This window comes from Dendropsophus ebraccatus, chromosome 1 (assembly GCF_027789765.1).
Source record: "Dendropsophus ebraccatus isolate aDenEbr1 chromosome 1, aDenEbr1.pat, whole genome shotgun sequence".
NCBI classification, from domain to species: domain Eukaryota; kingdom Metazoa; phylum Chordata; class Amphibia; order Anura; family Hylidae; genus Dendropsophus; species Dendropsophus ebraccatus.
The window spans coordinates 40,885,706-40,908,353 of record NC_091454.1 but is presented as its reverse complement, the minus strand read 5'-3'; the positions used below and the strand labels follow the sequence as shown (position 1 = coordinate 40,908,353).

Below are 22,648 nucleotides of genomic sequence, written 5' to 3'. Positions count from 1 at the left end.
CACTTACATGGCTTGTAGATAGAAAACTGAGAGTGCTAGAGCTCTTAGAAGGGGAGGAGGGAAAAATGAAAACACTAAGATCAAAATTTGCACGGTCATTTTGGGCCTGGTCCTCAAAGGGTTAAAGGGGTTATCCAGTGCTACAAAAACATGGCCACTTCCTTCCAGAGACAACACTGCTCTTGTTTCCAGGTCAGGTGTGGTTTGCAATTAAGCTCCATTCACTTCAATGGAACTGACTTACAAAACCCCACCCAAACTAGAGACAAAAGAGGGGCTGTCTCTAGAAGAAAGTGGCCATGTTTTTGTAGCACTGGATAACCCCTTTAAAGGAGGAGTCCGGAGAATTTAGTTTTAAGTATCTTATTGCCCCCCAAAAGTTATACAAATTACCAATATACACTTATTATGGGAAATGCTTATAAAGTTCTTTTTTTCCCTGCACTTACTACTGCATCAAGGCTTCACTTCCTGGATAAAATGGGCATGTCACAACCCGACTCCCTGAGCTGTGCGGGCTGGGCCTGCTGGAGAGGATGATGGCAGGGAGACACTGAGGGACACAGGGCACTGGAGGGACACTGAGCATCCTCTCCAGCAGCCACAGCCTGCACAGGTCTGGGAGTCGGGTCGTGACATCACCATTTTATCCAGAAAGTGAAGCCTTGATGCAGTAGTAAGTGCAGGGAAAAAAGCACTTTATAAGGATTTCCCGTAATAAGTGTATATAGGGGATATGTATAACCTTTGGGGGGGCAATAAAATACTTAAATAAAAATTTTCGCCAGACTTTAATGAGTGTAAGGGGAACCTTACCAAGTTTTTGTACTTTTTCCTAAAGAAATTTAATATACAAATTAGGCTTTGCCCATTAAAATGCTTCCTCATGATACACAGCACCTGCCTTACACCTGCATTACTCCTATGTCCTAAGTCTTGTGTTAATGTGTATATTTTCATGTATACTGTGTTTTAATGTGATTGATACTGCTATAACCTGCTAGTAAGTGGTGCAGACTACAAGCATTACAGTTTAGTATAGCCATAGGTTTATATCTTACATGTATGTTATGTGTGATAAAGTACATCTAAGGGTTAAAATTGCTATAAAAATCGTATACTTTGATTATGTACTAAAATTTTAGAACTTTCAATTTTTTTAACTGAGCTGGTTAGCGTAAACTGTTATCCCAGCTCTGCCAACTATCGACAGTAATAGCACTGGGTGCTTCTGGGCTTTTCTTGACTCTTTGAACCTGCAGATCTGTCACTTGCATATGGATCCTTTAAGTATCTTTGTTAGTGATGAGCGAATAGTGAAATATTTGTATACAAATAGGAGTGGAAGTTGCTTAAAAAGTTGCTAGCGATCCTGGACGGAATGTATACTATGTGTATACACTCCGGACATGATTCCATAGATGGCAGTATAATGTAAATTTCATATTAATCACAGCCGTTGGGACAAATCGGCAACAATGGCCGTGTTTAATATGAAACTTACGTAGTGTGAACATAGCCTTAGTTTGTGTATGTTGTGACTTATCAGGGGTACCACAAGATTAGTAAATAAAAATAAAAAAAACTTATTGTTGATGCATAGTGGCACAATGGCATGCAAGTGTCATGTACTTATGCTGTCAAAGTGTTACCATGACCTGGTTTATACTTAAAACCCATTCTTTTCTGTTGACTCCATTCATATTGTATTGTACGTATCTGTCTATATTTTCCGTGAAAACTTGACCTCTTGACAACTTGCACCAGAGAATAAAAGCATTTTTCTACATTTTTGTAGCATAGATGAATATATTAAAAGGTACCGTGTGTTTGCTTGCCATTTAACAGTGTCAACAGTTTGTATTCCATTAGTATGACTAGCATAAGGGCTGGGCTGCTGTCCGAGGTCTGTGTGGTCACATGTCAGCAATGAGGAAGGGGTGTGTGTTCAGCATGGACCAATCAGGAAATGAGAATCACAGAGCTGTGCAGGGGGACAATGACAGAAACTTTTCTATACAGCAGTGTGAATGGCTGAGTGTAAGTGCAGGCACATTATAGCAGCAGTGTTTATAGCTGAGGGTAAGTGCAGGCAGGAATGGAGAGGATGGGAAACACAAGTGCTGACAGACTGCAGGGAGGAATGAGCAGGGCATAGTTACATAGTTACATAGTTACATAGTTAATACGGTTGAAAAAAGACACATGTCCATCAAGTTCAACCAAGATATGTGATATGTGGCATATGTGAGCAAAGTATAGCAGCACTATCTGTCCAGGGATAGAGTGGTTACAGCTATTAAGATATTACCACAGTACTGTCCCCTGATTCAAGCCCCAGTCTGAAGTGGATCTGCTATGATTTGGAAGGTGAGGGAGACTTCCTGGGTCAGATTACAGTGCTGTAGACCCAACTTTAAAGACCATGCCCCTACAGGGAGCTCTTAAACCAAAGCAATGCTCTTAAACCAAGTTACAGTTTTGAAAAATTGTGAGCTCTTCTTGCAAAATGCTCTCAATCCAATCTGCCTGGGGCATTCCTATTGATGAAGAGGGTGGGGAGGAGGGACAGAGAGGGTGTGCCAGCCTAATGCATACACAATCTAGGCCACGGCCGTTGGGCACAGGGATGCCAGTTTAAAAGCTGTTTTTAGGACAATAACTGCATCACCTGCTGAATGGACCCCAGAAGAGATCTTGGATTAAAAGCAGCTAATTGAAGGTACAAGAGGTTTGGGGGGTCAGATTGTGGGTAAAGAGTCACTTTAAAGGAGCTAATTAGTAAATCTGTCTCAAGGGTGAAACAGAGAGGATGATTTGCTTACCACCGTCTGTTACTTGTAAAATGAGGAGTCTGTGAGGTAATATGGGTCTTTTGCCTTTCCACAAAAATTTGGAAACATCTGGGTTAAAGTGACTCTGTATCCACAATCTGACCCCCCCCCCCCCCCCCCCAAACCGCTTGTACCTTCGGATAGCTGCTTTTAATCCAAGATTTGTCCTGTGGTCCGTTCGGCAGTTGATGCAGTTATTGTCATAAAAAAACAACTCTTAAACTGGCAGCCCCATACCCTTTGGCTGTGGCTTAGTTTGTGTATGCATTAGGCTAGCACAACCTCTCCGTCCCTCCTCCCAACCCTCTTCACCATTTTTCTATTTCTCTGCAGTGAAAACTACACAGGTGCCAGCCCATGTGGCGTCTTCTCACAGCTAATGAATAGGAGACAATCTGCCTGGGGCATTCCTAATGATGAGGAGGGTGAAGAAGAGGGACATAGAGGTTGTACCAGCCTAATGCATACACAATCTTAACCACGGCCAAAGGGCACCGGTCTGCCAGTTTAAAAGTCACTTTAAAGATTTGAAGAAGGGGGAATATGTATGGGGACAGTTTGTATCGCCTACAAAACTTGTGGGACCGTATGTCTTTAGGTAGCTTTTTCGTTCCATCCAGGAAGTCATAGGTAAATTAAAATTTTTCAACAGTTTTTTTTGTTTTTGTTTTTTGGAGTAAGATTGGGAAATTAGGGAGGGAGTATAGAGACCCAGAGGAGGATGTTGGATTAATTTTGAGAAACTTGTTAGATTAAGTGGGCCAGGAGAATGGTATTATGCGCTTGACAGCAGATACTTCTTTAGGGGAGAGTGTTATATTCAGTATTTCTGATTTCGAAATTTGGAAGCCTTGATACAATTTGTACGTTTACTAAGAGTAATGACATATTTTAAAGTAAAACTAAATTAATTTTGAGACTATTTTATCACTAACTACAAGGAACATTGATATCCATTCAGAAAAGGCTTTAAAAAAGATCAACCACCCCCCAAGCAGCAAAGATCTTGTTATCCCTATATCTAAAATAAATGCAGATTATGTTTTTAAGAGCATAGTGCAATACATTTACTGTAACCCATAGATCATTCCACTTGCTGCAAATTAATTATAGTAAACTGTGAACTGTTTCTTCAGCATCTTAATCTAAAGGTTGCAACCTCCTTTTGTGCTTAACCCCTTTGTGCTGCAGCTAGTTTGGGCCTTAATGACCAGGCTAATTTTTCAAAATCTGACCTGTCTCACTTTATGCTCTTATAGCTCAGTGATGCTTTAACGTATGCTAGCGATTCTGAGATTGTTTTTTCGTGACATATGGCACTTTATGTTAGTGGCAAAATTTGGTCACTACTTTGTGTGTTTTTTGTGAAAAACATCAAAATATCATGAAAAATTAAAAAAATTTGCATTTTATGAACTTTGAAATTCTCTGCTTCTAAAAAAAGAAAGTCGTAGCACATAAATTAGTTACTAAGTCACATTACCAATATGTCTTCTTTATTCTGGCATAATTTGGTAAACATATTTTACTTTTTTAGGGTGTTATGGGGCTTAGAAATTTATCAGCAAATTATCACATTTTCGTGAAACTGATTTTTTTAGGGACCAGTTCTTTTTTTAAATGGATTTAGAAGTCTGGTATCCTGAAAACCCCCATAAGTGACCCCATTTTGGAAACTACACACCTTAAAGAATTAATCTAGGGGTATAATGAGCATTTTAACCCTACAGGGGCTGGAGGAAAGTATTCACAATTAGGCAGTAAAAAAATTGAAAATTTTAATTTTCCAATAATATATACGTTTAGATTAAAGTTTCTCATTTTCAAAAGGAATATGAGACAAAAAGCACCCCAAAATTTGTAATGCAGGTTCTCTTGAGTACAACGGTACCCCATATGTGGGCGTAAACCACTGTATGGGCACACAGCAGGGCTCAGAAGGAAGGGAGCGCCAATTAGCTTTTCCAATGCAGATTTTGCTGAAGAAGTTTCTGAGCGCCAGGTGCGTTTGTAGTGCCCCTGTAGTGTCAGCAGAGAGAAAACCCCCCATAAGTCACCCCATTTTGGAAAGTACACCCCTCAAAGAATTCATCTTGGTGTGTGGTGACCATTTTGACCCCACAGGTATTACAGGAAAGTATTCAAAAGAAGACAGTAAAAATGAAAAACTCGAATTCTTCCAATAATATGTTCGTTTAGTTTGAAATTTCTCAATTTCACGAGGAACAAGAGGAAAAAAGTACCCCAAAATTTGTAACGCAGGTTCTCCTGAGTACAATGGTACCCCATATGTGGGCATAAACCACTGCATGGGCACACAGGAGGGCTCAGAAGGGAAGGAGCGCCAATTAGCTTTTTCAATGCAGATTTTGCTGCAGAAGTTTCCGAGCGCCAGGTGCGTTTGCAGTGCCCCTGTAGTGCCAGCGGAGTAAAATCTCGCCATAAGTCACTCCATTTTGGAAAGTGCACCCCTCAAAGTATTCATCTTGGTGTGTGGTGACCATTTTGACCCCACAGGTATTAGAGGAAAGTATTCAAAAGTAGACAGTAAAAATGAAAAACTCAAATTTTTCCAATATTATGTTCTTTTAGTTTGAAATTTCTCAATTTCACGAGGAACAAGAGGAAAAAAGTACCACAAAATTTGTAACGCAGGTTCTCCTGAGTACAATGGTACCCCATATGTGGGCGTAAACCACTGTATGGGCACACAGGAGGGCTCAAAAGGGAAGGAGCGCCAATTAGCTTTTTCAATGCAGATTTTGCTGAAGAAGTTTCCGAGTGCCAGGTGCGTTTGCAGAGCCCCTGTAGTGTCCACAGAGTAAAATCTCCCAATAAGTCACTCCATTTTGGAAAGTGCACCCCTCAAAGAATTTATTTTGGGGTGTGGTGAGCATTTTGACCCCACAGGTGTTTGAGGAAAATATTCAAAAGTAGACAGTAAAAATGAAAAACTCGAATTTTTCCAATAATATGTTCCTTTAGTTTGAAATTTCTCAATTTCACGAGGAACAGGAGAGAAATGTCACCCCAATATATGTAAAGCAGGTTCTCCTGAGTAGAACAGTACCCCATATGTGGGCATAAACCACTGCATGGGCACACAGCCGGGCTCAGAAGGGAAGGAGCGCCAATTAGCATTTTCAGTGCAGATTTTTCTGAAGAAGTTTCTGAGCGCCAGGTGCGTTTGCAGAGCCCCTGTAGTGTCAGCAGAATAGATTCCCCCCAAAAGTCACCCCATTTTGGAAAGTACACCCCTCAAAGAATTCATCTTGGTGTGTGGTGACCATTTTTACCCCACAGGTATTAGAGGAAAGTATTCAAAATTGGCCAGTAAAAATGAAAAACTCTAATTTTTCCAATAATATGTTGGTTTAGTTTGAAATTTCTCAATTTGACGAGGAACAGGAGAGAAAATTCACCCCAAAATCTGTAACGCAGGTTCTCCTGAGTAAAACGGTACCTCATATGTGGGCATAAACCACTGTATGGGCACACAGCAGGGCTCAGAAGGGAAGGAGCGCCAATTTACAGGAGCAAAACCGCAGCTAGTAATGGTTATTAGAATAGCGCAGTTACTAAAATAAAATAAAAAAAATGAGATTACAGGTAATGTGGGGTGGTTACGGGCAACCAGGGGTGGTTATGGGAAACCTGAGGTGGTTACAGGTAATCTGGGGTGGGTACGGACAACATGGGGTGGTCACAGGCAACCTGCTGTGGTTACAGGCAACGTGGGGTGGTTACAGGCAACGCGGGGTGGTTACGGGCAATATGTGGTGGTTATGGGCAACGTGTGGTGGTCACGGGCAACCTGCTGTGGTTACGGCAACGTGGGGTGGTTACAGGCAACGTGGGCTGGTTACAGACAACGTGGGCTGGTTACAGGCAACGTGGGCTGGTTACAGGCAACGTGGGCTGGTAACGGGCAACGTGGGCTGGTTACGGGCAACCTGCTGTGCTTACAGACAATCTGGGATGGTTACGGGAAACGTGGGGTGGTTACGGGCAACCTGCTGTGCTTACAGACAATCTGGGGTGGTTACGGGCAACGTGGGGTGGTTACGGGCAATGTGGGGTGGTTATGGATAAACTGAAGTTCTTATAGGCAATCTGGGGTGGGTACCTGTAATCTGACATGGGCACCGCAATCTGGAGGGGGTCATTGGCAATTTGGGGTGGTCAGAGGCGACGTGTGGTGGTCAGAGGCGACGTGCGGTGGTCAGAGGCGACGTGCGGTGGTCAGAGGCGACGTGTGGTGGTCAGAGGCGACGTGCGGTGGTCAGAGGCGACGTGCGGTGGTCAGAGGCGACGTGTGGTGGTCAGAGGCGACGTGCGGTGGTCAGAGGCGACGTGTGGTGGTCAGAGGCGACGTGCGGTGGTCAGAGGCGACGTGCGGTGGTCAGAGGCGACGTGCGGTGGTCAGAGGCATCGTGGCGTGGTCAGAGGCATCGTGGCGTGGTCAGAGGCATCGTGGCGTGGTCAGAGGCATCGTGGCGTGGTCAGAGGCATCGTGGCGTGGTCAGAGGCATCGTGGCGTGGTCAGAGGCAACGCGCGGTGGTTACGTGCAATCTGGGGGGGGTTACATGTAATCTGGCATGATTACGGGGAACCTGGGGGGGTTATGTGCAACCTGGAAGGGTTACAGACAATCTGGGATTGTTACTGATAAACTGAAGTGCTTATAGGTAATCTGGGGTGGGTACATGTAATTTGGGGTGGTTACGGGCAATCTGGAGGGGGTCACTGGCAATTTGCGGTGGTTACGGGCAACGTGCGGTGGTTACGGGCAACGTGCGGTGGTTACGGGCAACGTGCGGTGGTTACGGGCAACGTGCGGTGGTTACGGGCAACGTGCGGTGGTTACGGGTAATCTGGGGAGGGGTTAGGGGTAATTTGGGAGTAAACTGCAATTATTACTATAATAAAAAGTGTGTGTTTTATTTTTTTGTATGTTTGTCACTTTTTGTACTTTACATATTCATTTTCACTGTATTACTATGATTACTGTGATATTTTCTATCACAGTAATCATAGTTCAGTGACAGAGACCAAATTGGTCTCTGTCACTTTAAATTTTCAGAGCTTGGCTGGTTGTGAAGCGCATGCGCACTTCATAACCAGCCAGGACACCGAAGAGGAAGGAGCTCCGTGGATCCGGTGAGTATATGAGGAAGGGAGGGTGACTCGGGGACGGGGGTGACAGGGGGGGTGGGGGGCGACTTGGGGGGTGGGGGGACATCACTTTTTATCCCCTGTCACCAATCATTTATGGTGACAGGGGATAAAAAGTGCCGGGAGCACATGGTACAAGCGATCAGCGGTATATAGTATATACCGCTGATCGCTTGTACCGGGACCCCACAGGGGGGGTCCCGATGACTGCCCCATGCTCTTCGCTACCTCCGGTGGCGGAGAGCATGGGGCTTTCATTCATTTTAACTTTTTAATCGCTGTGAACCGACGTTAGTCGGTTCACAGCGATTGCGGCGGCCATCTTGGAAATGATGGCCGCCGGGGGAGGGGGGTTAGTGATCGGGGCACTAGGGGGGTCTGATCTGGGGTCTGATATACACTTATTTCATCTCCCCCCGCCGTAGATTCACGGCGGGGGGAGATGAAAGGTGGCGGCGGCACCGGTAATCTCCATTACCGACGGTCGCCGCTATAACGTTAATAGCGGCGATCGTCGGTAAGGGGGGGGGGCCGGGACGGACCGCACACACTGCCCCAACCCCTCAGCTACCTCCGGTAGCCGGGGGGATGGGGTGGGGGCCGTCCCGGCCCCGCAGCCTTATTCTCTGCCATCGCCGTAAAAAGCTGATGGCAGCAGAATAAGGCCCATTAGTGACCGCCGTAGAAAGCCGTATCGGCGGTCACTAAGGGGTTAAGACTACTTCGCTGAAATCTTGACTAAGAAGAGTTTATTACAACAACCAACATTGTTATATGTTTATTCTTATAGTAAATTATTCAAACTGGGGATTTATCCATTTTCATAGTTATATATATAAGCTCAGTATATTTCATTTACATGCACAAAATTTTAATACACAAAACATTAATGTGTGCAGGGATTTCCTTCCCACAAATTCAGAGGGATTGTTCTTTTTTTGTTTTGCTTTGATGATTTATATTATTTTCTTTTAACCCCTTAAGGACCCCAGAAATTTATATATATTATTTTTGTTTGCATAACTTTGGTTTTTTATTCTTATCTAAAGAGCTACATTTTTGTGTAATTAAATTTACTTTTAAACATTCTTTATTACATAAAAACTTAAATAATACTATTAAAAAATAAAAAATTATTAAAAAATACTATTCTTTAAAAAAAAAAATTGCCATTTTTATGACCCCTATAAATTGTGTTAGGTGTTAATACTCAAATACTGGGATGGAGCACGTTTGCTCACAATAGAATTTTTTGGAGAAAAAAAGAGAACAGGCGAGAGGTGGCGCCTCGTGTGATACCGTACAGTAAGGGAAAAGGAAGGTGAGGTAGGTAGGAGGCTCACCTTGTTGCCCCTTGGGCTTAATGCATATCACCCCTGAAATGGGGTAACGATGTAGAGTCCGAATGGTCCTGGTGCCGGAGACTGCAGGCTAGTATGGAGTAGCACGCCGGGATGCTCCCTAAGTGGGGGCCCGTATAAAATTGCAGGAAAGGAAAAAAGAAAAATTACCAAACTCCTTGGAAACACCAGCGCTGTCTTCACAAAGTCATGGGACCAAAGTTTTAGGTGAAAGAAATAAAAAGCGTTTATTTCAGATAGCACAAATATAACGCGTTTCCAGAGCCTAAGCTCTCTTCATCAGATACAGTGCATGGGATACAGTAACAAACAGGAGATATAAATATATGCAAATTAGTAAACAAAATACACAATTGAATTCATTCATATAGGACAGAACAAAACAAAACATGTAGTGAGCCATAACATAGTACTGAGCTAGAGAATGCAGAGAACAAGCAGCATATCTTATTATTTGTAAGCTAACAAATGCAGTGTGAGCTGCTTTGAATCCCCATAGGGCTGTGGCGAGGTACAAAGTGCTCGTGGTAGATGCTGGTGAGCTATCAGAGTCGGCTGCTGTGAGTGGGGTCTGAGTCACATGACAGGCCTGAGCCAATGGGAGAAGGAGGAGGAGTTCCCACTCTCCTGGTTCAGAGAGATGCAAGTACAGAGATGCAAGTACAGGATTCTCAGCTCTGAATGCTGGCCAATGGGAGACAGGGGTGTGTTGCTGCCTGGCCAATCAAAGGAGTGTAAGCACGGAGCACTGGCTGTCAGCTAGTCCACACATGTCCTACTGCTGCATGTCTTCTTATGTACTGTCCCTGTAATGTATTGCCTTGTCTCCTCTGTGGACTAGCTGAAAGCCTGCGCTCCGTGCTTGCACTCCTCTGATTGGCCAGACAGCAGCACACCCTCCTCTCCCACTGGCCAGCACTCAGAGCTCAGAATCCCAGACTTGCATCTCTCTGAACCAAGAGACTGGGAACTCCTCATTGGCGCAGGCCGGTCATGTGACCCCACTCACAGCAGCCAGCTCTGATAGCTCACCAGCATCTACCACAAGCACTTTGTACCTCGCCACGGCCCTATGGGGATTCAAAGCAGCCCACACTGTATTTGTTAGCTTACAAATAATAAGATATGCTGCTTGTTCTCTGCATTCTCTAGCTCAGTACTATGTTATGGCTCACTACATGTGTTGTTTTGCTCTGTCCTATATGAATGAATTCAATTGTGTATTTTTTTTACTAATTTGCATAAGTGGGCGGGGCTGGCGCTCTTTTTCCACCTATTTATATCCCCTGTTTGTTACTGTATCCCATGCACTGTATCTGATGAAGAGAGCTTAGGCTCTGGAAACGCGTTATATTTGTGCTATCTGAAATAAACGCTTTTTATTTCTTTCACCTAAAAACTTTGGTCCCATGACTTTGTGAAGACAGCGCTGGTGTTTCCAAGGAGTTTGGCAATTTTTCTTTTTTCCATTCCTGCAATAGTATATTTTGGGTGGGCTTGGGAAAGTTAGGGAGTCATCTAAATAGGGGGAATTCTCTCTTTCAACGTTAAAGGGGGTTGTCTGTCTCTTTGGGAGTAAACTTGTTGTTAAAGGAAGCCTGTCATCATGTTCATGCTGTCTGAACCACGAGTCAGGGGGCTCCCTGGCAGCTTCCATCTGCCCATCTAACCTTAACTGATAGATCTGTCTCTATTCAGATCAAGCGATCTGTCATTCAAGGCCAGCAGGGTAGGCAAAAGCTGCTAGGGACAATCTCCATGATTTTTGATTCAGGAAGCATAGATGACAGATACTTAGCACTCTGTTTATCTGAACCTCTGTTTGACCATCTGTATGTCTACATTAGACAGATGAGCCAGGTCCCCCAGAGAATGAGCTGTTTTTTGTAACTGATCTCTGCTAAGGATAATAGATGAAGGTCCTGAGCAGGTCCCCTCCTTTTTAAGTATATAAGATATTAGGATATACATTTGTTCCTCAAAGGAACTTCTCAATACGTTATAGAGAAACTAGAGTTGCATTCAGTAGCACTAATAACCATTGCCATTTTCTTTTTTTTTCTTTTTTTCGTTCATTACATAGAGCACCACTGCGACACACAGCTATAGACAACAATGACATTAAAAGAAGCCATGACATTAAAATGAGAAACACATGGCTTGCACACCCTGGCCACCAGTTATGGGTGGTATTAATTTAAGCTTCATTGACTTAACCCCTTCATGTCACAGCCAATTTTCATTTTTGGACTTTAGTTTTTTCCTCCTCCTGTTTTAAAAATCATAGTGCTTTCATTTTTTTTCATCTACAGAAACACATGAGCTCTTATTTTTTGCATCACTAATAGTACTTTGTAATGACATGTTTAATTTTTCAATGAAAAAAAAAATGCTCCAAAACTGAACAAAATAAAAATATTTTAAAGCTGAAATTGGAAAAAAAAAGAAGTTTTTTTATTTAAATTTCAGGTGGGTTTCGCATTTAAAAAAATGAAAAATAATAAATGTGTTTAAAATCGCTCTATCCATACTTAGGTTATGTTCCCACACAGTATTTTTGCTCAGTATTTTGCAATTTGTTCTCATACTTGAAATTTAGTGGATAGCCACCATTTAATGGCAAATAATTGTAGTTATTTAAAACCAATGGCCGCTATTTGCCGTTAAATGAAGGCCTAGACTAAATTTCAGCAAGTGAGTAAACAGCCTGGTTCTGGTTGCAAAATACTGTGCAAAAATACTGTGTGGGGTATATAGGGCTATAGGGTGTCATTTTATGCGCCATGATCTGTACTTTCTATTGGTAGCTAGCTTGCTACTTTTTTATTCCTTTTTATTAAAATTTTGATTTGATGTTACAAAAATCAGCAATTTTGCCCTTAAGTGGTTTTTTGCACTTACGCCATTTACTGCGGCAATAGCAAATATGTCAATTTATTTATTTGTATTTATTTATGGGAAAGGGGGGTGATTTAAACTTATATAGATCAATGCAGTACTTATATACTGCATTGATCTATGAGATCAGTGCTTAATTACTATGGGCTGCTGGAACCCACAGGAATCAAACATTGCAACGTTGAGTTCCGGCCTGGCCACATGCACAAATCGCCCCACTGTGATTGTATCGTGAGGGGAGGGGGGTTGCAACCCATCTACTAGACCACCACCTGAGCGGCAATGTGAGCATTTAAATGTAGCTATCTGTATACCCACTCGATATAGAGTGGGGTCACTATTACTCTCTATTCCTTCTTACCGGCACCACAACGTAACTGTGTACTGTAGTACCAGAAAGGGTTAAATTGAGCTGTAACACCAGGAACCTTTTTTCAAAGTCCCCCCCCCAGGACTTGCATACTGATGTCTTAGGCTTACAATAGGTCAGCAATATCCGATCAGCGGAGTTATGACTCACCACCATGACGAGCTGGTTTAAGGCGACCAACCCAATGTTGTACATGTTGTAGTGGCTTTGCCTGGTAATGCAGGTTACCATGTCTTACACAAGTGAACGGTGAAGTACCAGCCCCCTTATTCAGTTGACTAAATTGATATTGATGGCCTATCCTAAGAATAAAAAGGGATTCATTTACAAAAAAAGCTGTTTTCATTTATCCAAAGGATAATCTATTTATGATGTCTAGGGGTTTTAAAAAGAACAGCAGTCTTTTCCCCAGTACTGTGGCACCTTGTGGACAGCTTATTGTCATAGAACCTTCTAGCAAAATGGTATTGTTGAATGCTCACACCTTCAAAGAATTAAATCTTTTACATCAGCAGAACTAGCGGCCCTTCATTTAAAAAAATATTCCAGTAAAATTGGAACCTTGATGCCTTGATAGAAATGGCATGTCACAATGTCCATATTAGATTTTATTGGCAACTTGGGATTTAATCTAATTGTTAATAATTGAGTAAGAATAGATTTTTCCCAACTAATATGAGTATAAACTGGCAATGTCAGTGAATAAAACATCTCCATGGAACCATTTTTGATTACTGGTTGTATTGTTAACGGGTCAGTGGAGAGATATTGGTACATGCCCTCATTTATCAGTCCAGAAATGAAGAAAATTACCTTTAGGTAAATTGTAAAATGATCTTACTTTTGATGCTCTCTCCTGGGAAAAGATCCCAAGTCTTGTGTTAATTAAAGCTATTGAAGTATTAATAACAATTCCATGTAGTGAGTTAAGGGACATGAAAGCTAGTAGACTTTGACAGCTTAACTGATACTTAGGTAGAAGCATTACTGCAGAACATAGAAACATAGAAGATTGGCTGCAGACAAAGACCACTTGGTCCATCTTGTCTGCCTTTTTGTCTTTCCTTTCATATTATCCTAGGATAGATATATGCTTATTTAGTTATTGTAGATTTACCTACCACATCTGCTGCACGTTTGTTTCAAGCATTTACTTCTGTTTTAGTAAGTAATATTTTCTTGTGTTGTTTCCAATCTTTCCCCCAATTGACCTCAGATTGTTGCCCCTTGTTCTTTTGTTCATTTTTTTTTATTTAAGACACTTCCTCTTGAACCTTATTTAGGACTTTAACATATTTAAGGTTATGTTCATACAGTGTACTTTTTATAAAAAGAACTGCCGTTGTTTTCAATTAAAACAGCCGGTCAATGATTTGCATTGGAGTCAATGCAAACAGTGGCCATCATTCACACAATGTATTAAAGGACAACTCCAGCCAAAACTATTTTTTAATATGTTATTACTTACGGAAAGTTAGACAAATTTCAAATGTACATTAATTATGGGAAATGCACATATAGGGCTATTTCCCTTAATTTAGTAGATCAGGGAGACTTCAGATTCTCTGAAATTCTGTGACGTCATGAACCGGGGGTGTAATTAGTGTAGAGCAGGGGGGGGGAACTATATGTAGAAGTCAATGAGTACCATTTACTTCTATATATAGTGCGCCCCTGCTAGACACTCCATTGGAATTACAATAGATGTGTATGTAATGTAATATACAGTGTATGTAAATGTAATATACAGTATGTTTTTGATTAAATACATTTATGGAATACTTTGGGGAACAAGTGTCCTTGCTCCCCAAAGTATTCCATAAATGTAATCAATCAGTACATTTGGAGGGCACCAAGCAGGGAGGGTGAGAAGTGCCATCTACCTCCCCTCTCCCTCCCTGCTCGGTGCTGCTGCCATACATACACACTGTACTACTCCCCCATCATTTGCTCATAGTATGAGCAGATAATGGGGGAGTAGTACCAGGGACGATCTCCATGGTAAGCCTGCCGAACCGCCGCTCCCCGCCACCGCCCGCCTGCCACCGCACTGGACTACAATGAACTACTACTCCCATCAACTGCTCATAGCATGAGCAGGTGATGGGAGTAGTAGCTGGGTTATCGCTATCACATCGCCACTAATGCTGCCGAGCACAGGGAAAGCCGCTCATCACAGTGAAGCCATCATGCCCCCTCCCGCTCCCCCTCCTCCTTCTTCCGGGATTTGGCAAACGTACCCCTATACCAGCTGACTCCCCCCGCCTGGCCGCAGCTCTCCAATCACACATACCGGCTCGGGAGTCAGTCATAGGATAGGGGGAAGTTTGCCCAATTTTTTTTTTTTTAGATCACCAATAGATTGGTGATCTATTGCTCTGGCCTGCTGCAGCCAAAAATAGATCGCCGAGCCGGGATCAGCCCCTGCCCAGCAAGAAGCAGGGATTGCTTTTCTGCGATCACATCGAGGGACGGTCCTGCCACTAGACCACCAGGTATGGGGGAAAACAGCCATTTAAATGCAGCTGTCAGCTTTGACAGCTGGTTTTGCCCATGGAAAACATTGTGTTTTTTTTTTTCATTTTATAACATATACTATTATACAGTACAGTTACAACTTATTTTGATTCAGTGGACTATATAGCCCCTCCATAGGCATCAAACTCCATTGTGAATCTAATGATTTAAAGGTTTAGAAAAGAGACATTCTTGTTTGGATCCATCACTGAAGAGATTTATATCTCTCACTATTTATGGCCTATAGATTTGTTATCATTTTATTTTGGTCTGTGAAGAATAAACCTGTCAGTATTTGGGCTGGCTTACATGAAAATACTACTAGTATCATCTTCATAATCATCATGAACCTGGGCGAGATCCAGTTCATGTGAAAATAGTGAAAATAACCTCACTGCCTGAAACCTCATCACATATGCTAATTTATGCGACTGCAACTTTATTTTATTTTCCCTCTAATACTTTTTATATGACATTTCACAGTCCTCTGGCCTCAATAGAATTTTCTGTGTCATAAAAATGACAATCCCGGTGATTTAAAGAGATTGGTCAGTCTAAATGAGGCAGATGGAGTGCTTTTGGATTGTCAATTTACCATCCATTACACAGGGTCAACACTCATCTTCAGTATATCATTAATGCATCTTTTTAAATCATTTGGAAAATGCTCACATTGCTATGCCGTGCAGCCATGTTAAATTGCATGGATAATGAAGTGTAACTGCACATAAAATGCTCTATTGCATGAGAATATTTTATTGTTTTTTGGTTTCAATTCCGTGGTATATATTACATCATAAAACATGATTGTGCCATCCTGGAGGGTTTGGAGAGATGATTTTTTGCAATGCATTGGGGAGGGGAAATTGCGAAAAAGTCCGATAACTTCCAAACACGTTTTCTTGTAGTCCATAGTTTATTAATATGTGCTATGCATGTTTCCAACATAAAACCAGCTAAGTAATCATATTTCTTAATATTCTAAACAAATACTCCCCCTCATCAGTTCAATCGAGTATTGAATCCTATGAAAGTCAAAGGGAGATGCAAAAATAGAAGCCTTTTTTTCCCTGCACCCCTTAAAATCACGTTGCCTATGACAACCACAGATGGGGATTCAAACAGCACACACTGCTAACTGTCATTGTGTGTGTGTGTGTGTGTGTGTAATGTGGTCAGACACGTCCTACACATAAAGGGGTGTGGGTCCCATGGAAACCATGTAAAAAGTGAGTTTGAGGCCCTTAATGTGAGCCCTCCAAAAATTCAGTTTCAGGCTCTTGAGGTGAGACCACAATAATAATTGACTCTGACAAGGCATGACTTTGCTGCCCCAACCAGAAAGAATGATGACTCTTCACCTCTCCATTACTGGATTACTGGTAATCACATGACCTCACTGCGATAATAAAAAGAACTGAAAATGTATGGATGCAACTGATGTGATTGAAAAAAAAAAAAAAACATTGCATTACGGTTTCTTTGAAGTGTGTGTACAAACGATTGAAAAAAATCCCTCACTGTTGGCCTGATCTTCACCTTACAATGCCCCCATATCTGTGTATAACACAGAAACAATTTTCCTAAATAACATTTTAGCACTCCACACTGGTGATGCAGTAAACATCACAATTTTGAATGAAATACTGTTGTCATGAGTTTTTTTTTTTATAATCTCTGGAAATAGGGAGCTATCATTTCCTTTTGTTATAGGAACAAAGAATTTAAAACAAAGAATTCACTAATTGTATATAGTACTGTGATGCTGAGATACTTTAAAGGGAACAAATCATCAAAATTTTGCTTAATAAAGTAAAAATCAAATAAATTAAATTTTTGTTGTATCTATAAAAAAGTGCAGATTGATGTTTTCCTAAGTAGTTGAATAAAAATAATACGCCAATGTGTACTAGCCTGACAGAGACAAAAGGACACTCTTTTTGTCTATTACCAGTGGTAGGTCTATGCGAACATTGATTGTATACAATTGGAACTTTTCCCATCAAATACATTATATTTCATTTTCTTCTTAATTCTATATACTGTACCGTTTAACTATACCACTGATTATTGTGCGCCATTCAAAACAGTGCAAACCCTACATGTCGATCCCTTAATACAGTGAATTTCAGTGATTTAAAAGCATCAAGGTGTGAATGATATTTCATTATCAGGATTCCTCAAGGATTTAACTATTGCAAGCTTAACATATTGATAATTATTGAATAGTATCCACAGACATGCTTATAGCTAGCATAACAGCAAGGACAAGCCTTAGATTTACAGCCTAAAATGTTTCTGCAGAGAATTATTTCTAGAGCATTGAGACTCCATGTGGTTAGATATGTATGTACTCATTTATACTTGCTCTCTCCAATGACCTCAATTATAGATGTTTTATTGTTAAATTATGATTGCCATTGGCAGTCTGCGGATGACACTAGGAAAGAAGATTCCTGTGATAAATCAACACCACATGTAACACCTTGCAAGATGTGATTATAAGAAATGAGGAGGCAGCCGAACATTCATTTAACAAAAAATAAACCCCTAGACAGGATTAAAGATGAAAAAGAAACATGTTAAGCAGATGTAAAAATGATAATTTACATGTCATTGAAGCTGTACAGTCCTGTTTCTGTTATTGTGGCAAAATCTCTTTTGTTATTGTTGTCAGCTATATGAAATATGTAGGCTTTATTTTATAAAAAAAAACACACAAAAAACGGCTAACAATTGACTCATATGGCAGCTCTGCCCATGTGCCATATGTATGAATTACAAAAGTGGTAAATTTGTATGTTACACCAAAGATTGACATGACTAGTTACATTAAAGGGCTTATCCAGGCTTAGAAAAACACAGATGCTTTCTTCCAGAAACAGCACAACTCTTTTCTACAATATAAGGCTATGTTCCCACATAGTATTTACATCAGTCTTTTGTTGAGTCTTTTTTCAACCAAACCCAGAAGTGAGTTAAAGATTAGTGATGAGCGAACATTCTGACGTTTGGTTCAGATCCCGAACACGAACATAAAAAAATGATTATGATCGGTTCCTGTTCAACGACCATTCATGAACAAGAAACGAATGTAACGTTTTGGTTTATGCACATGCGTACAGATTATCAGGTGCAAAGCAGGGGTGTTACTACCACAGTAACAGCCATAGCAGCTGCTATGGGGCCCTCCACATCAAGGGGCCCCAAGGCCTGCTTCTACAATACAATGGGCCCCCTGAGCCATCATCATTTGCAGCACCAGGTGACCAAGCAGGCATCCCAGGTGCTGCAAATGTCTCTTTAACTGAAAGCACTTCTAACGATTGGTCAGTTGGGAAGGAGGGGGGGGGGGGGGTCCCAATCAAAAGTTTGCTATGGGGCCCAGCCATTTCTAGTTACACCACTGGTGCAAAGCATAAATTCCGCCATTGTGTGCGTTTTGGTCTACAGTTATGCACATGTGTACAGATTATCAGGTGCAAAGCGCAAATTGCAAGTTGCTGGGTGTACATTATACCAAATCACTAGATGTGCATAACAAGTGACTGGGTGCTGGTTGTGCATTATAGCAAGTTGTTGGGTGTACATTATAACAAGTCACTGCGTGTGCATAAGAAGTGACTGGGTGCTGGTTGTGCATTATTCCAAGTCACTGGGTGCTAGGTGCACATTATACCAAGTCACTGGGTGCTATTAAGACATGTTACATTCCAATAAAAAAAAATAGTTTGAATCAATTTAAAAATAAAAAAAGATGTCCAAAAATCTGTCCCTTCTCAGGGTACAGCTGCTAAAGTGGCACAGAGGGTGGTCCCAGTCAAAAATAGACTTTGTGGGAGTGGTGATAGCAAGAGAGGTCCTGGAAAGCCTAGCAGATTGGCTAGACCCTGAGATGCTTGATTTGGCAGGTCAATTGGAGGCAGGAATTTGGAGGAACTTTGGAGGACTGGAGGAACCAGGACGCCCAGGGCACAGGCCAGTCTCCATCAAAGTTAAGTCCCCAAAATATTCACCTACCCAAAGTGATTATATATATATATATATATATATATATATATATATATATATATTTACGTCCCCCCCCCTCAACCAATCAGATTCCACCTTTCATTTTCCAAGAAATCTGTGAAGAATGAAAAGTGGAATCTGATTGGTTGCTAGGGGCAGCTGAGCCAGTTCTACTTTAAACCCCTTTGTAACAACCCCCTTCCCCAATCTTTAAATTAGGTGCCCATGACAAAACATGTCCAACATAGCATATATTATCTACATTTAATCCCTTGCCAAAATACAAAATGCAACCCTTGCCTGAGGAACAGCATTGTCCAGCCACAAATCCCCATGACTATGGTTTACAAAGGCAGAGAGAATGGGGCATATTAGTTCAGACAGGGCAATTTAGAGTAGGTTGCAGTGAGGCAGGGCTGCTTCAGTGTAGAGGCTGTCACTCTGTTTATATATTGATCCACTGAGTTTACATCAGTTCACTGTGTTTAGTGTGCGGCACTGTGCTTATTGTGTCACTGTTCCCAAAAACCTTTTATTCAGGCCATTTTGGGTGTACTTACCCACTGAGGCAGGTGGCATATTACGCCCATTCCCTGTTTGGAGGAATTACAGCACTTTCCTAAGTATGTTAAGAAATAACATGCGTAGTGAGCGGCATGGGAGGAGCCGGGTTAGGCAGCACAGGAGGGGGTTGCTCCGGGCGGGCCGAGGGGGCTGCTCCGGGCCGCCCACTATGCATATTCACTATGCAGCTGTATTTCAGGTACCTGTCAGTACTGGGGGGGGGGGGTTAACACAAAGTTCAGTGCAGAACTACCTAGTTTGACAGTGAAATTTCCCAAAGTCTACATATTACTGACTGGCATGAAGATCCCCTGGTGATTTTACGTAGCAGCCCTGGAGCGACATGTGAATGCACCATTAGGGTGAGGTTTTTTGAGAGTGACCAAAGCGATGGTGGGAGGGTCACTCCCATACCCCATTCAGGGGTATCCCCCTTCCCTGTTCATTTAAGATGAAGACAGCTTAAACACCCCCAAGAGATGCATACATGGGTTGCATCTTGCACTTCAATAACCTAGTAATGATATGTATGCATGTCTAGGGAAAAGCCTGAGGCCCAGATTCAGCAAGATTTTTAAACACATTATTTTCGCTATAATTTTAAATATAAAATAAAGTACCGTGGGATAATCTTCTTCAAATTAAAGTTGTTGGAAAATTTAACACTCTCAATCAGTGTAAATCTTGGATCTGGGCTTTTCTCTTTTCCATTCTCCATCACATGGTCTGTGCTTTTGCGGCTGGGCTTTTCCAGTCTATTTAAGGGTCCATTTACACAAAGATTGTCTGACAGATTATCTGCCAAAGATTTGAAGCCAAAGCCAGGAATGACCTCTGTTTATAGTCTGTTTCTGGCTTTGGCTTCATACCTTTGGCAGATAATCTGTCAGATAATCTTTCTGTGTAAATGTAGCCTTAGTGTATCCCAATTGACTAGGTGTTCATTTCCATTTTTTGTCAGTTTTAATGAGATTTGTTTGCATGTGATTCATGAATTAGCATGAATCCAACCAAGAATTTGCGAACTTCGCAAGACAAATTTACAACTGCTTCGCTCTTCTCTAAAAGCAATGCATCCTCAGACAAGTAATACAAAGCAACTGCTCTCAACCAGGAAGTACAAACACAAAATACAGAACTATGTACTATGCAATAATATATGCTTCTGATGCATTTTTTTTTTTACCTGATGGTGGATTACCCCTTTTTATTTCAAGATGTGAAAATTTATTATAAGGTGAAGGCCTTTTATAAGTTTTGCTGCACCTGTGACTGGCTGTGTGCCGTCCACAGAAATCTACCTCAGTTGCAAGCTAGCTTGTAGATAATACATTTACCCTCATAATGTCTGCCAATGTCAATTAATTCCAATTGGTCTCTGAAACTGCTAATAAATTAAAAATTGGCCTTGAAATTACCACACACAATGCCAAGTCAAGACAGTTACACTCAATAGCATCAGATGTTGGAGTTTGATGAATCCCACATTACTGTCTGGCATACACATTTGGTTTGGAGGAGGAGTAGTGCCTGTCTATCCTAGAGTAAAGCTAGACAAACTCACATTTATTTCCACATGGTGCTAAGATAGGCTGATATTCATGTCCTGTGGTCCACGTTATTAACTGCCAATTTAAGCACATGTAACTCTTAAATTCTCTTTGATCCATCTTAAATAATAGATTATTCTTATTATTATAACTAAATATTAAAACATTTGTTCCCTTTCTCTTCTTTTGTTTCAGAGGTGGTCCAGCTTACACTTGATCCAGATGAGAAGGTCAGCGTGACAACTGTAACTGTTGGATTAAGTACTGTGCTAACTTGTGCAATTCGTGGCATACTACGTCCTCCTATCATTTGGAAACGAAATGGAGTAATATTGAACTTTTTAGATTTGGAAGATATAAACGTAAGTCACAGTATTCTTTAAATATATGTTTCACATTTGTTACTTGAAAGGGGTTTTCTAAACAAAATGTATTTATGACCTATCCTTAAGATAGGTCATCAGTATTGGGTTGGTGAGGGGGGGGATCCCAATAGATCAGCCGCTTGCCCACTTTGTATCAGCTGTCTCCCTTTGAAATGTGGTATGTAAAAAAATGTCCTAAAATCATATGTAATTAATAGGGATGGTCCAAACCTGCCGAGGTTCGGGTTCGTATGAACCCGAACGCTCGGCAGCAGATTCCCGCTGTCTGTTCGCTCCGTGGAGCGGGCGGATCCAGCGGGAGTAACGCCCTGAAAACTGGGATACAGCCTATGGCTATGGCTGTATCCCAGTTTTCCAGGCGGTCCTCCCGCTGGATCCGCCCGCTCCTCAGAGCGGGCAGACAGCGGGTATCATTACCGAGGGTTCGGGTTCGTATGAACCCAAACCGAACTCGGTTCGGACCATCCCTAGTAATTAGTCTAAATAAGTGCTTGGTAAACCAACAAGGTGCAGTTACATGTGTTATCAGCAAGCTCCTATTCTTCATCAAAGCTGTGCTGCACTTCTGTGTTAAATGCAGTGACATCCATTGCAGTATGAGAGCAGCTTTTGTTAAAACCGGCCTGTTTCTGAGCAGGTGTAGATTTCTGCCATGATTTCTGCCAAGTCTGGCGTAGGAGAAGACCATGCCTCCTCTGTGTCTTGCTGTGCCCCTCTGCCGGCCCATTAGGCGAGTGGGGGATACAGCAGGCATATTCCACAGAGAAAGTAAGTATCTGTGCTTTCTCTGTGGCATATACCATGGGCCGAAGTTTAATAAATCTTCCCTGTAGTGAGAGACCTTTTAAGAAAGCTTCTGTTGGAGGCACATCATTAGTTTGTAAAAGATCAAAACAATCTTTAAAGGGTACCTGCCATTATAACTTTCTAAATCAACAGGGGATGTGCTATTAGGCAAGTTTGCAATTCAAATTCCTTATT

The 22,648-nt window shown here is 41.7% G+C and overlaps 1 protein-coding gene across 1 annotated transcript in view; it reads left to right on the top strand.

Moving 5' to 3' along the window:
* Positions 1–22,648, top strand: part of LOC138782175 (follistatin-related protein 4-like) — a 584,758-nt gene that overhangs the window by 539,320 nt on the left and 22,790 nt on the right. Inside the window, exon 6 of the mRNA XM_069956808.1 lies at positions 21,477–21,643. Within this exon, the coding sequence (XP_069812909.1) occupies positions 21,477–21,643 (167 nt within the window). The remainder of the gene's footprint in view (positions 1–21,476; positions 21,644–22,648) is intronic.